Here is a 12590-nt window from a genome sequence, read left to right on the forward strand (position 1 = left end):
ACAGGAGCAATATTAATAATTGACGAACGCAAACGTCACAAATGAGAGTGTTTTACGTAGAATAGAATTTCCAATCGATTTTTTTATTATTCCACAATATATATACATATTTTATTGATATTCTATCTAACCTACTCGCTATCCCGCATACAAATATATTAGTGTCACTAGTGCAATAAGTAAATTCGATAAAAAATTTCATTAAAATTTCACTGAAATTTTTACTATCCGACCAAATAGCCGGATATCTAGCGCGATATTATTTTAGTATCCAGTAATATATCTTGTTAAAATTTTATATTGATCGATAGTGTGTCATTAATGCAAAATTTTATTCTTTTCAAAGAATCAAGCGGACTAAGAGTCAAAGCTGGTTGTTAATTGCTGGTATTTAATATTCCATCTAAATAATATCTAGATATACATTAAAACATAAAACAGATGTTTCGATCAAAAATTAGGTCATTTTTAATGTCGTTAAAAATATAAATAATAAACAAATAATGTCCTAACTATATAGGGTCCCCGATGAAAATAAAAATTAGAGCGTAAGTCGAATGTAATGGGAGAGTAACAGAAGCGTAAACGAAACTTCTAGAAGGCGAAAGTTGGAACAATGAAATGTAAAAGAAGCGTAAATACTTCTTTTACATTTTGATGTCTCAATTTTCGCCTTCTAGAAGTTTCGTTTACGCTTTTGTTACTCTCCCATTACATCCGATTTACGCTCCTATTTACGCTCCGATTTTTATTTTCATCAGGGTACCTTCCATTTGATAAGCACATGTTGACACAATTAATCGACACAAGCGTCGTTTTAGTCTTCTTGACATTCAGAAAGTGACAAAGATAGAACGACACTTATGTCGACTTGTATTATCATAGAAAGCACCCATAAACATTTCGTAAAATTTTCATGCATATAATAAAATATTCTTATAGGTATATATACATACATGAAAAGTTTACGAAACATTCATTACGAATAATCAACCGCATGTACAACTTATGTGATGACTGGTAGGATTCTCTTACTAAGGATTCAACGCAATTTTCATGGATTTTTGCTAAAGATGACTCGAACATGAGTTGAAACGTCCAAATAAATTAAAGGTATACACATAATAAAATTTGCGTAACGTTTAAAGCGCTTCACTCTGATCATTATAGTCCATTCCTTACTATTTTTTTAATTTTTGACATTTTTGAGAGCGCATACAATTTTAAATTGTTATTTAAAGTTGTCTTTTTAATTCTGTAGTTGTCATTGTAATTCTCATGAACGCAATTAGTTTATGCAAACGCGCTGCGAGAAATAGTGGTCACATATTTAATCTAAAAGTTTGGTTTAATTAAATTCATTTTTCTTTATATTTTCTTTCTCTTTAAATAAATTAAAGTATATCAAGTTAACACACTTCTCTCTCTTAAAATAAAAATTTGTCGATAAATAAAATAATGGATTATATCGTAATGAACGAATTCTGGAATTTTCAAAGTAAAATATTTGTGATCACGTGATTTATAAACAACCAATCAATACGCATATTGAAAAAAATGACAGCGACCTAACCTAACCTAATCATAAAAATAAGCCATTGCCAAGTGCGGACGTGTTATATTTTTGAGAGTTTGTGATTACAATTTGTGATCGCCTTTTGTAATCATCTTCAAGAAATTTGTATTTAGTCAATAACGTTTATTCATTTAATTTCCCTTGGATTTTCTTGTAGACGGCTGAAGAGAAAAATTTATTAGCCGTGTATCATTCTACAGAAATTTTATGGAATAGAGAAGAAGTTTGACAGAAATTCAACTATATTAATATGGATTTGTAGATCCGTATTGTTAATGAACTGTCATTTGGGACACGAATTGTTGGAAAATGAATACGGAAATATTGAACGAACATTTAGAGACTTTGGCCAGTCATGTGTTTGATAATGATAAGCTGGTAATTCTATTCAATCATTTATATATGTTCTGCATTATGGTAATTCTATTCAATCATTTATATATGTTCTGCATTTTGTTCTGTATATAAATATATATTACTATTCTACATTATTATATATAATGCAATGCAAATAATATTTTTAGGTTACCTACAAATGGTTAAGCAAAGAACTACAGGTCCATGTTAATATAGCAAAACAAATCTTGTGGAATTTTTATCAAAAGTATCATAGCAGCAACAACATAGAATGCACATATTTATTAATAGGTCACCTAAAGGAAGAAGGAATGCATGTGGAGGTTGTCAAAGATTCTGATGTATCTAAAGCTAAAGAAAAATTTAGTAAAATTATTTCGGAGCATGTTTACAGTATTCACAAGCCAATCGTAGATCTGCAACTACTTGCCACTGCTGATTCTGGTGATGTAAAATATAGTGCGATAAAATTTGATGCCAAAATGCGAAGTAATGAAGAAATGCAATTATTACGTTGGGGTACAGCTGCTAAACAAGTTACAATAGAAAATGTGTTAGATTTTAAGTCTGCAGATTCGACAAATCTGTGTATGACAGAAAAGAATACCACTAAAAAAATATCACCACAAAAAAAGAATTCAGTGAAAAAGGGAAATTTGGATCATTTCTTTGATAAGCTGATGGTTCCTCCAAAATCTGTAGAAGTAATGTCATCCGAAAAGAAAGATAATAATGCTAGAAAAGAGTTTATTGAAGAAAAAGTAATTAGAGAAAATAAGAATTTACTTGAAAGAAAGTGGAACAGAAGCAAGGAAACAGATGAAATACTTAAGAAACGGAAGAGAACTAGTACACAGAATGATTCCAGCGATTCAGAAATACAAAATAGTGTAGAGATGAAAGAATTATTTCCTGAAACAGAGCCAGAAACTCTTGTAAAACCAAAAAGTCTTGTTTCAGAAAATAAGAAAGAAAAAGAAGAGACAAGGAGGAAAGAGACGAAAGCAGAGACTAAAAAAGTAAAGAAAAAACAGTCTACGTTAACAAACTTTTTCAAGAGATGTTAGAATTGCTTCAAAATTATCTAAAAGTAAGAAATGTTTATTTGTTTTTTTAAATAATTTAAATACAATATATTACTTATTAATAATATAATATAGTGTAATATTAAAAAATATCATATTAATAATAATAAATAATGTACAAAATTAATAAATTACGTTTTTTTGTACTCGTCAAATTCATTAATTTTATAGGCATATTATATTTTTATATTATTATTATTGTTGTTTCTTATACCTTATGTCTAGTTTTTTTATCATTATTAATCTGATAATAGAATGATAATCTCTGATAATTAATTTTTACAGATAAATAAATTTTGCCACTGAGTGAATACCAGGATGCAAATAATTTTAATGATGAGGATATTATATTTTGTCAAAACAAAATCAAATACTTTTTGGCTCGAACTATGGACTAAATGAAAATGAAGAAAATCATGTATTTCAGAGGACATAGTTTGAGCATTTTATATAAGTAAAATCGCTATGTGAGACTACATGTTTTGTCATCTGTTAGCGAAACTATTAAAAAAATCCAGAATTCTGGATTTTATAATAAACTATCTCTCTTTCTCTTATAGGAGACTCAATTCTATGTATCTGCTTTCAACAAATATTAATATTTGAAATGTTAAGAAACGAATAAAATATTTAATATATAAAGTATAGCATATTAAAAATATATTTGAAGATTAAAACAACTTTTACCACTCAGTTTATTAACAATAGTAAAAAAATATAACCAAAGATGTGATACTTCTGCCATTGAAACTGTTTGATGGAGAAAATGTGGCAACGTTTCATCATCGCGAATCAAAAATATTCCATCAGTTGAGTAGTGCCGTCAAAGTCTCACTACAAATTATGCTTCTAAGCATTTGATTTACTAATTACAGAAAAAAATTGTACTAAATGATTTATCAAAGAACGCTTCAAACATTTATAGCGTCACGTTAACCTTATCTACCCGTCAGACATTGCAGTCAAACATTGCAGTTTGCAGTGTTACCAACTTCGATTTTTCAGTTTTACATCGTTGCTAAATCATTTCTTGAGCTAAAAATATTTATTGTTCTAAAAAATATATGTTTATCTTTGAAACTTTTACACAAATAAACACTAATATTTTTTGCATTTTAATTGCATTATAATCCATATTTCTTTAAATTTTAGCTATTTATTTCTTCAAATTTCAAATATGGAGCTACACTCCATATTTCGTTTGTATTAATAATTAAAGCATTCCCCTCTCACTGCCCACCTCAGCCTTATAACCACCTTAAAGTAGAGACATTTACTGTATTTAACAATTGAAGCAAGTTTTAAGTTTAACATTTAAATTTGTAATAATTTTAATATTATATAATTTTTGGGCATAATAATGTGTTATATTTTGTGGATACATAAAGAATTAGCTATTTTATATTTACATTTGTTGTTTTTATTGTATATAGATAACACTCAATTTTTTATTATACATATAAATGAAATCAATATACGTTACGCATACTATTCTCTTAAAATGGCGTTTGCACTTTAAAAAAATAATTTTGCTGTCACGTATATTCATTATTAAATAAATTTTTTTATTATTAAATAAATAATTTTTGTCTCTTGCTGTTTTTCAGGCAGAGGGAAGGGAACACGCGTCTTTCACAAGTATAATGTAACAGTATTTGTTTCTAATTTACTATTATATGTTGTATACATATGAAATTAGTAAAAATAAAACAAACGATTATGATTTTATTATTGTCAAAATTTTAAACTAATCTAAAGTGATGCACAAGCACTCGCATATCAAATCCCATCACAAAGTTAAGGTTATCATGAGATTTTGACAAGGAACATAAAAGTTAGTATCACGTATATGTGTAAAAGCACAATACCTTATTATAAATATTCTATTGATTGTATTTTAAATCAGTAACTATATTTATTTATTTATAGGTGCTTTCAAATTATACAATGTCATGCTTTTCAGTATCCACTTTAGAGCATGTTTGATAAAAAAGATACTTGTCTCTTAAGTAGCAATCAAAAATCATTTTTATTATTTTAAACGATAAAGACAATTTGAAAGAAGGAACAAAATTTCTTAAACGTAGCAAAATGAAAGCACTACTTAAAATATTATATTCACTTTGTTGGAGCAATGTATACTTGATACTGGGTATATGCATGGGCCTAAGTTTTAGTCTGTTTTTGATACCAATCGACGTTGACAAACAGCACGATATAGCGGAGTCTTTCGACCATTCCTTAAATACCTTAGAAGACATAGATCCCTATGAGCCGAGAATAAACACTGACAGTAAACCGCAACAGATAAATAAGGCAAGGAAAGCATTTGTACGCCCTAGATATTACTCTACAGAACTTGGGATCAGAGAGAAGTTGTTTGTGGGAATTATAACAAGCCGCGAGCACTTGCACAGTAGGGACGTAGCGCTGAACAAAACGATCGCTCATATAGTAGATAAAATTCGCTACTTTATATCCATACCAGAAGGGACCAAACCAAACGTCTCTTTCCCTGGAATAGTAGGATTTACTGACACAAGGAACATCCTGAAGCCTTTCCACGCCCTGAAATATATTGTTGATAATTATTTAGAAAGTTACGATTATTATTTCCTGACTAAAGATGTAAATTACATAAATGCAAGAAGTCTAGTGGAGTTTGTAAATAAAATAACTGTGAGCCAGAACATTCACATGGGCGTTCAAAGCGAAATCGATACCTACTGTTCTTTAGGTAAATGATATGTGGATTTATAATTCAATAAATTTAATTAGTCAATAGTTAACTAAAATTAAAATTATTTTCAGAATCCGGTATACTTTTGAGCAATTCGGTTATACGAGAAATGAAAAATAATCTGGACTGGTGCGTCAAGAATGCATATTCGGATTCAGACGACATTAATTTTGGTCGTTGTATTCTGCATTCCACCTCTATGCCTTGTACCAATCACATAGAAGAACGAAACTTAACGTTTGTACAGTTGAAATCCACATTTAATTTTGAGAAGGATTTCGTCCAGTTGACTGAGCAAAATGAATTCCAGAATTCAGTTTCTATATATCCTGTCTATGATCATAAACTCATTTATAAATTTAACATGTATTTTGCCGCAGTGAGTCTTCTGAAATAATATAGCCTTAGCTATAAGTATAAAACATCCCCAGTTTATTGTTTATTTTCTTGGAAGAGGAGGTATTACAATCCAAAGGAATATTAACAAAATATTAAAATTGTTATACAAATAAATATGTTTTAATAAGAGACTTTAAATTTATTTTTCGTTACATTTATATAGAACGTTTATAATTTGTAGTAGTGTTTTATACTTTTGGCAAAGGCTGAACATAAATTAAAGCATTTTACAAAATATGATTTGCATATAATCTAATATGTATAGAATTTTAAAATATATTTAGCTTTATACATCATAATACTTTCAGATAAATTCCATTAAAGTTCACAAACAGATTAGTGATATACGTAAGGTAATATCCGCGACTGCACATTTAGGCCCGCTGAATCAACGTAATATATCATGGCCCATTGGAAATCAACCTGGAAATCGACCTCTAGGACGTTTTGACATCTTGCGCTGGTCATACTTCAATATGTCTCATGTCTTCTTTGAGACTGACTTCATTAACATTCAAGAATTAAAGGGCGATACAAAAGCTGATATAGATAATATAATAAACACAGCTGTGAACAATATTATAAGCAAATACGATAACAAACTAAGCTTTGTCAGGCTGCTGAACGGCTACTTAAAATTCGACGCGTCCAGAGGAATGGATTATATACTCGACTTAGTATTTAACGAAGTAGCCACAAGTAAGGAAATAAGAAAGCGAATCGAAATCTGCAAGCCGCTAGGAAAAGTAGAAATCATACCTGTACCCTACGTGACTGAAAATACAAGGATTAATATAATTATCACTATCGATCTGAGTAAAAAGCAAGATGCAGTAAATTTTATCGAACACTACTCGCAAAACTGTATGGAAAAGAAATGCAAAACCTATCTTATGGTGGTTAGTTTAAGCACATTTATATATATATAGGTTCTCTTATATAATTCAGATTCACCATCGAAAGGCAAAGGCGATGTCTACCTCGATGTAAAAACATACATATCAATGCTGAACGAGAAATACAAAAAGGACCAATCTAAAATTACTTGGCTTTCAATACGATTACCAGTTAACGTAACTTCCGTAGATTTGGACCCGATGTTGAAAATTGCCGTGACTGACTTGTGCGCGAAAAAGTTCTCATCAGAAAGTCTGGTTCTTCTCGTAGAAACAGGAACGAAATTAAAAGTAGATTATCTAAACAGAGTAAGTATGCGATATTGTCTACACCAATATTAATAATATTACATATAATTATTTTGAATACAGTTAATTCATTATTATTCATCAGGTTCGAATGAATACCATTAATCGCTATCAAATATTCAGTCCGATCCCGTTCATCGAATATCATCCTGATATAATTTATGCGGACGAAACAGCAGCTCATGATGAAGTGGACGTCAATAGCAACTATGGCAAATACGACGAGCAAAATTATAACAATATCGCGTTTTACATTAAAGATTATAACGCAAGTATGCATTGTGTCTTCAACTCATTTTATAAAGTCCGAATATTTTGGTATGAATAAAATTTAATGTTTTCGTTGAAACGTGTTTCAGTGCGGCAGACAGTCGAGACGAACATTCCGTTAGTGCGATCGGATAAGGATATTGCTACTCTCCTAAAACTTTCTAAACACAGCCCGGTAACTTCTTTGTTTGAAATGTACGTGTCATTTAGCGATATGCATGTGTTTCGCGCAATAGAACCAACACTGAAGATAAAATACAAAGATGTCAACTGCGATGACGTTTTCAATGACAATATTTATAAAAATTGCCTTAAGTTAAGAAACAATCACTTGGGTAAACGTAGTCAATTAGCTAGATTGATATTAGATTATCAGAGCTATCAAACGTAAAGAAATGTAGAGCGCAGTACGTAATCTTTACAAAGAGGAATACTATTTATTGTAATATTTACGTTATTCAAGGTAAACGCCTTAGATCTTCGTAAAGCGAAAAGTAGATGTTTATCTACGATCTAGGACAAAAATGTTCAATATCAACGTCTGTTAGATATATTTTTTATATAGATTTATATATACATGTCAATTATGAGCATTTTATTTATTCATGTATTTTATTCTAAAAAAAAATAAATATTCATAATTATTTATACAGTGTTAGTTTATGTTTCTTTTGAATGGTAGAGCTAGGATTTCATTCTTTAGAATGATAAAAAAATAATTGCACCTATTACAATTACGATACAACAGCGCGAAGTATGTATAAAAATTTTAAGAAATTCTGATAAGTTATAAAATTGTCGATATATTATTATTAACAAAGAGATATCAGAACAAAAATTATACATTCGACTTCCTTGGAACACTTTTTTTTAAGTCTACCAATGTATCACTGTTAATCACTATCCGATTCTGATTCAGATAATTGCAGATCATCATTTAAGATATCGTCCGTCACAAACAATGTAGGTGAGGCAGTTGTACCATTCAAGTTACCTAAAAAAATAACATTTTCTTTAAATACAATTTTAAACTAACAGTTTAATTAGAGATAATTTTAATAAATTTATTTAAAAAATGATAAAAGAAAAATTACAATATATTTTCTATTTACCATTAATCCCTGTTGGCACTGAGATTACATTTTCTGTTTCGTAATCGCTACTTGAGCTATCAGAACTCGAACTGCTCGAACTGGAATCGCTCTCTAAGGTTGTCGATTTTGCAGTTGATATTGAAATTGACTGAGGAATTACGGTCTGAGTAGAGGAAAAGCCAGGCATCACTGACGCTGACAATGCAAAATCATCATTGTCGGATCCGATCATTGGCAAACTGGCTAAGGTCGGTTGTCCACTCGACGATTGCATAGGCGAAGAGCTGTTATTCAAATCAATAATGTTTATAACACATTCATTAATTTCATGGTTAAATTTGGGGAGTATCCAAGTTGACAAAACAGTTAGTCCGCTCGCCGAGCAATTAAATGTGATTAAGTTCTTATAAATCCAGTTGATCACACATTGTCTATGTTCACTAGGGGTGCGTTCAGGAATTATGCCCACAGCTCGTGTACACATATACATATATACAGAAAAATGTTCACTTTTCATGTTACTACTCTAGAGAAAAAGTTATATGATCAATTCTCTGATGTACTTTTTTGTTATAGTACGTAACGTAAACCTGTAGCCTAAAGTGTTATCTGGACATAATTCCTAAATGCAGCCCAGACAAAATTGATCAGTGAGTGTTCAGTGATTTTTTAATATGATTAGTTCTTGCCTTTAGTTTTTCGTTAAATTTAAGTATAGGAATACATACGACGATACATACTTATTGACAGATGTATTAGGTGGACTTGGTTTATCATACGGCGATGTCCGTGGCGGACTCTGTTTGGGATGTAATTGCAGCGAAGGTTCTCTCTTCTTCCCACTAATAACTTTGGTTCTTCCGTTCGCTCTGCCATATGTGGGGCTTTTTTTAACCTCGACAGGCATGGAATTGTTATTGCTATTACGTTTGGGTTCCGCTCTACAAGAAACAGGAGTCATGAGATTTGATAGCGCATAAAAATGCGATGCAACAAATAACGAATCACGATAAACGTACCGTGTCTTCTTAACTTGAATATTTGCAGTTAATTTTTCTAATGTAATTTCTCCGGTAGCCTTATCAAAGATTAGCACATACTCTTTGTTATAAGGTCTCTGCGAACCTTTAAACACAGTGTGAGGGGTGCCAGCTCCATCTAAATGCGGCACAGTGACCGTTATTGTATTGTCTGAACCCACGTCGACTCGGGCCACCTTGGAGTCGTCGACACTCGCGGGTTTAAAGTCATCTAGAAAAATCGTACAGTCAGATTTTGTGATCAGAAAGGAGAATAAAGATAAAAATTCGGACATAAGATTAAAAATTAATTGTTAGAAGAGATAAGAATAGGGTTGGTGATATGCTTCCAAGGCTTTAATCGAGATATATTCATATTTTCATTTATAATATAAATCTTTATTTTTCTAAAAGCTAGAATTTTTCAAATATTTTATCTAACAAACAATTTCTGTGTGGTACATATCTGCTGTCCAGATGTTCTACTGGTGTTAATGATAGCAAGATACATTATAATTGAAAAAAAACCTGTTGGATATGTGGATAAAAATACAGTTCTTTAGATTTAGATTTCAAACATAAAAGTATTTCAATATTGAAAGTACTTTATTTTTTAAATGATAGATAAAATAAAACAATATCCAATAACGCTTGACATAAGTTAGTCAATGCTCAGCATTACAAATCTTAGGGTGTGTTCCATTTCATGCATAATATGCATAATACATTATATATCCTTGTTTAACATTCAGTGAACAACAAGGATAAATAATGCATCATATGCATCATGCGTGAAACGGAATGCATTCTTAGACAACACAGATCTAATAATACTAAACATAAAAATTCGATTTATAAAGGAGACATTTCAAAATTCTACTATACTGGGAGGATGATGCATACTAAATATTCGCTACATATTAAGATAATTTTAATATATATATATGCATATATAACACTTCTTTTACCTAAAATGGAGATAATACATATTTTAATAATCTAGATAAAGATAAGATGAAGCCATTTATTCATCTAGATAATCACTAGGATAATTTTATATAAATGACATTAAAAATTGTTCATCAAATTATCACTTCAGGTAGCAACTGACGCTATGTACTTGTCATTTTAATATCAAAGATATAATACATTCCAGAATTTGTTTTTTTTTTATAAACATATGTTACTAATGATTTATTAAACACAAAACCTTGTAGCTAAATTTTTTTGTAATCTTGTATCTATTTTACTTTAAGTACAAAAAGTATGTACTAATTCAACTATTAATAGAAAACAGACTTATAAGGCTGATATTACATTTGTGGTACCACAAATTTTTTAAGTGTGTTAATTGGCTGCAGGACAAAGAAGTTCTCAGACCTTTCTATCCTATGATCAATCAATACTTGAAAAATTTGCCATATGACAATAACAAACAAATGTAATATTGGCCTAAGGTTATATACAACCCAGATAGCCAAGCATGATATAGCACATTGTGCAAACTAATGCATTGCATATTATGTTGTTATATATTTGCTGCACATTTACTGACATCAAAATAGGACACATGAAATACAACAACATTACTGTTTATATATGTAATCAGTTGTCAAAATTTCTAGAGCAAACTGTGAACATTGGTGATACATTATGTTGTCTGCAGCATGTTAGCAACAAATTAATTGTTTCATCTTGAACATCATAATAAAAACATGACAGCAACAGAACAATATAATGATTTTCATTGGTTGCTAACAAAATACTGACAATATAAAATGTTACACGTTTTCAAGTGTACACCTTTTCGAGGATATTTATGCTGACATGTTGCTGACTTTGCCATTATAAGAATTCGAATTCCACTGAGTTCAACGACAGACATAATGCTGTCTCACTTTGTCATGAGTTTGTCGAAATTGATTGCTACATGTCAGCAAACACACTGCATTTAGCTATTTGGGAAGGTATGGATGGATGTGTAAGAAGAAAACCAATGAAGAAAATCAATTGTAAACAAAGTCGTTTCTTGTAAGCTGAAGAATATTTTGGATTGTAGGGATCGGACGTATTCTGGCATACTCTTTGGCTGAGACTCTTGCTTTGCTCCAAGCTGCTGTTTCTAGCTCAGGTTGTAACATCGTCGAAGCAAAGGCTCGAGAGTGCCGCTGTATCTCAACCTCGAGAAATTGGATTTACTTACATTTTAGGGTGTGAAATTTGGAATTATTGCTCGTGAAACTAGGTCCCAGCTTGAGCTCGCGGACCTCGGGCCCCAAACCAAGTCGCTCGACCATGCTGACACCTTGCATTATCTCGAACTTTTTCTTCGTAACTCTTTCTTTTCTTTATTTTTAACAAATGTGTAAATCGGGGATGACCGCACGTGGAGCACTGATATTATTCTCTTTCGTCCTATGTGATTCTACGCGTTATTGTACAGCTGTGTATTGTGGAAACTGCTGGAGATGACGAGATAAATATGGTACGAGATTTTCTTCCAGCGCCATTGTACTCTCTCTCTCTCTCTCTCTCTCTCTCTCTCTCGGTTCTCCGGAAGTGACGAACTGACGAATACTGACGAATGCGAGGCATGCGAGCCGAATCTAGCCGAATCATGACAGACGTACGGGTACGAACACTGCAAGTGAACACAGTACGGAATCCATAGACGTTGCTCAAGACTCGAAATGGTTTTAAGCTAGTGCTTGAACCAATCAGAGAGCCGTATTAGCATCTTAAGACATTGCTTGAAGGCCCGTCTACAATGCACGGAGTAAGAAGTAAGAGTAAGAAATTGACCAATCACAGTCGATTATTCTTCTCACATTCGACTGTGATTGGG

The 12590-nt window shown here is 31.3% G+C and overlaps 2 protein-coding genes across 2 annotated transcripts; one reads left to right on the plus strand and one right to left on the minus strand.

The window, feature by feature from the left end:
• Positions 1-1605: 1605 nt before the first annotated feature.
• On the plus strand, positions 1606-8147 carry Chpf (Chondroitin polymerizing factor). Its single transcript, XM_018512390.1, has 8 exons — positions 1606-1954; positions 2101-2952; positions 5230-5755; positions 5830-6137; positions 6466-7056; positions 7087-7362; positions 7448-7634; positions 7722-8147. The coding sequence occupies exons 1-8, from the start codon at positions 1886-1888 to the stop codon at positions 8021-8023; spliced, it is 3111 nt and encodes a 1036-aa protein (XP_018367892.1). The 5' UTR covers positions 1606-1885; the 3' UTR covers positions 8024-8147.
• Positions 8148-8454: 307 nt separating this feature from the next.
• Eaf (ELL-associated factor) lies at positions 8455-12289 on the minus strand. The gene is made up of 5 exons (XM_018512381.1): positions 11949-12289; positions 9746-9977; positions 9467-9667; positions 8745-9010; positions 8455-8626 (listed from the first exon to the last, which is right to left on the minus strand). The coding sequence occupies exons 1-5, from the start codon at positions 12055-12057 to the stop codon at positions 8526-8528; spliced, it is 909 nt and encodes a 302-aa protein (XP_018367883.1). The 5' UTR covers positions 12058-12289; the 3' UTR covers positions 8455-8525.
• Between the last annotated feature and the right edge of the window lie 301 nt (positions 12290-12590).

This window comes from Trachymyrmex cornetzi, unplaced genomic scaffold (assembly GCF_001594075.2).
Source record: "Trachymyrmex cornetzi isolate Tcor2-1 unplaced genomic scaffold, Tcor1.1 scaffold402, whole genome shotgun sequence".
Classification (NCBI taxonomy): Eukaryota; Metazoa; Arthropoda; class Insecta; order Hymenoptera; family Formicidae; genus Trachymyrmex; species Trachymyrmex cornetzi.

Coding starts and splice junctions, on each gene's coding strand:
- Chpf (XM_018512390.1), top strand. CDS start 1,886: ATGAATACGGAAATATTGAACGAACATTTAGAGACTTTGGCCAGTCAT. Junction 2,953..5,229: donor CGAAAGCAGAGACTAAAAAA/GTAAAGAAAAAA, acceptor GTTGACAAACAG/CACGATATAGCGGAGTCTTT. Junction 7,363..7,447: donor AAGTAGATTATCTAAACAGA/GTAAGTATGCGA, acceptor ATTATTCATCAG/GTTCGAATGAATACCATTAA.
- Eaf (XM_018512381.1), bottom strand. CDS start 12,057: ATGCAAGGTGTCAGCATGGTCGAGCGACTTGGTTTGGGGCCCGAGGTC. Junction 9,978..11,948: donor CAAATTTCACACCCTAAAAT/GTAAGTAAATCC, acceptor CGATTTTTCTAG/ATGACTTTAAACCCGCGAGT. Junction 9,011..9,466: donor CCTAATACATCTGTCAATAA/GTATGTATCGTC, acceptor TTTGAATAACAG/CTCTTCGCCTATGCAATCGT.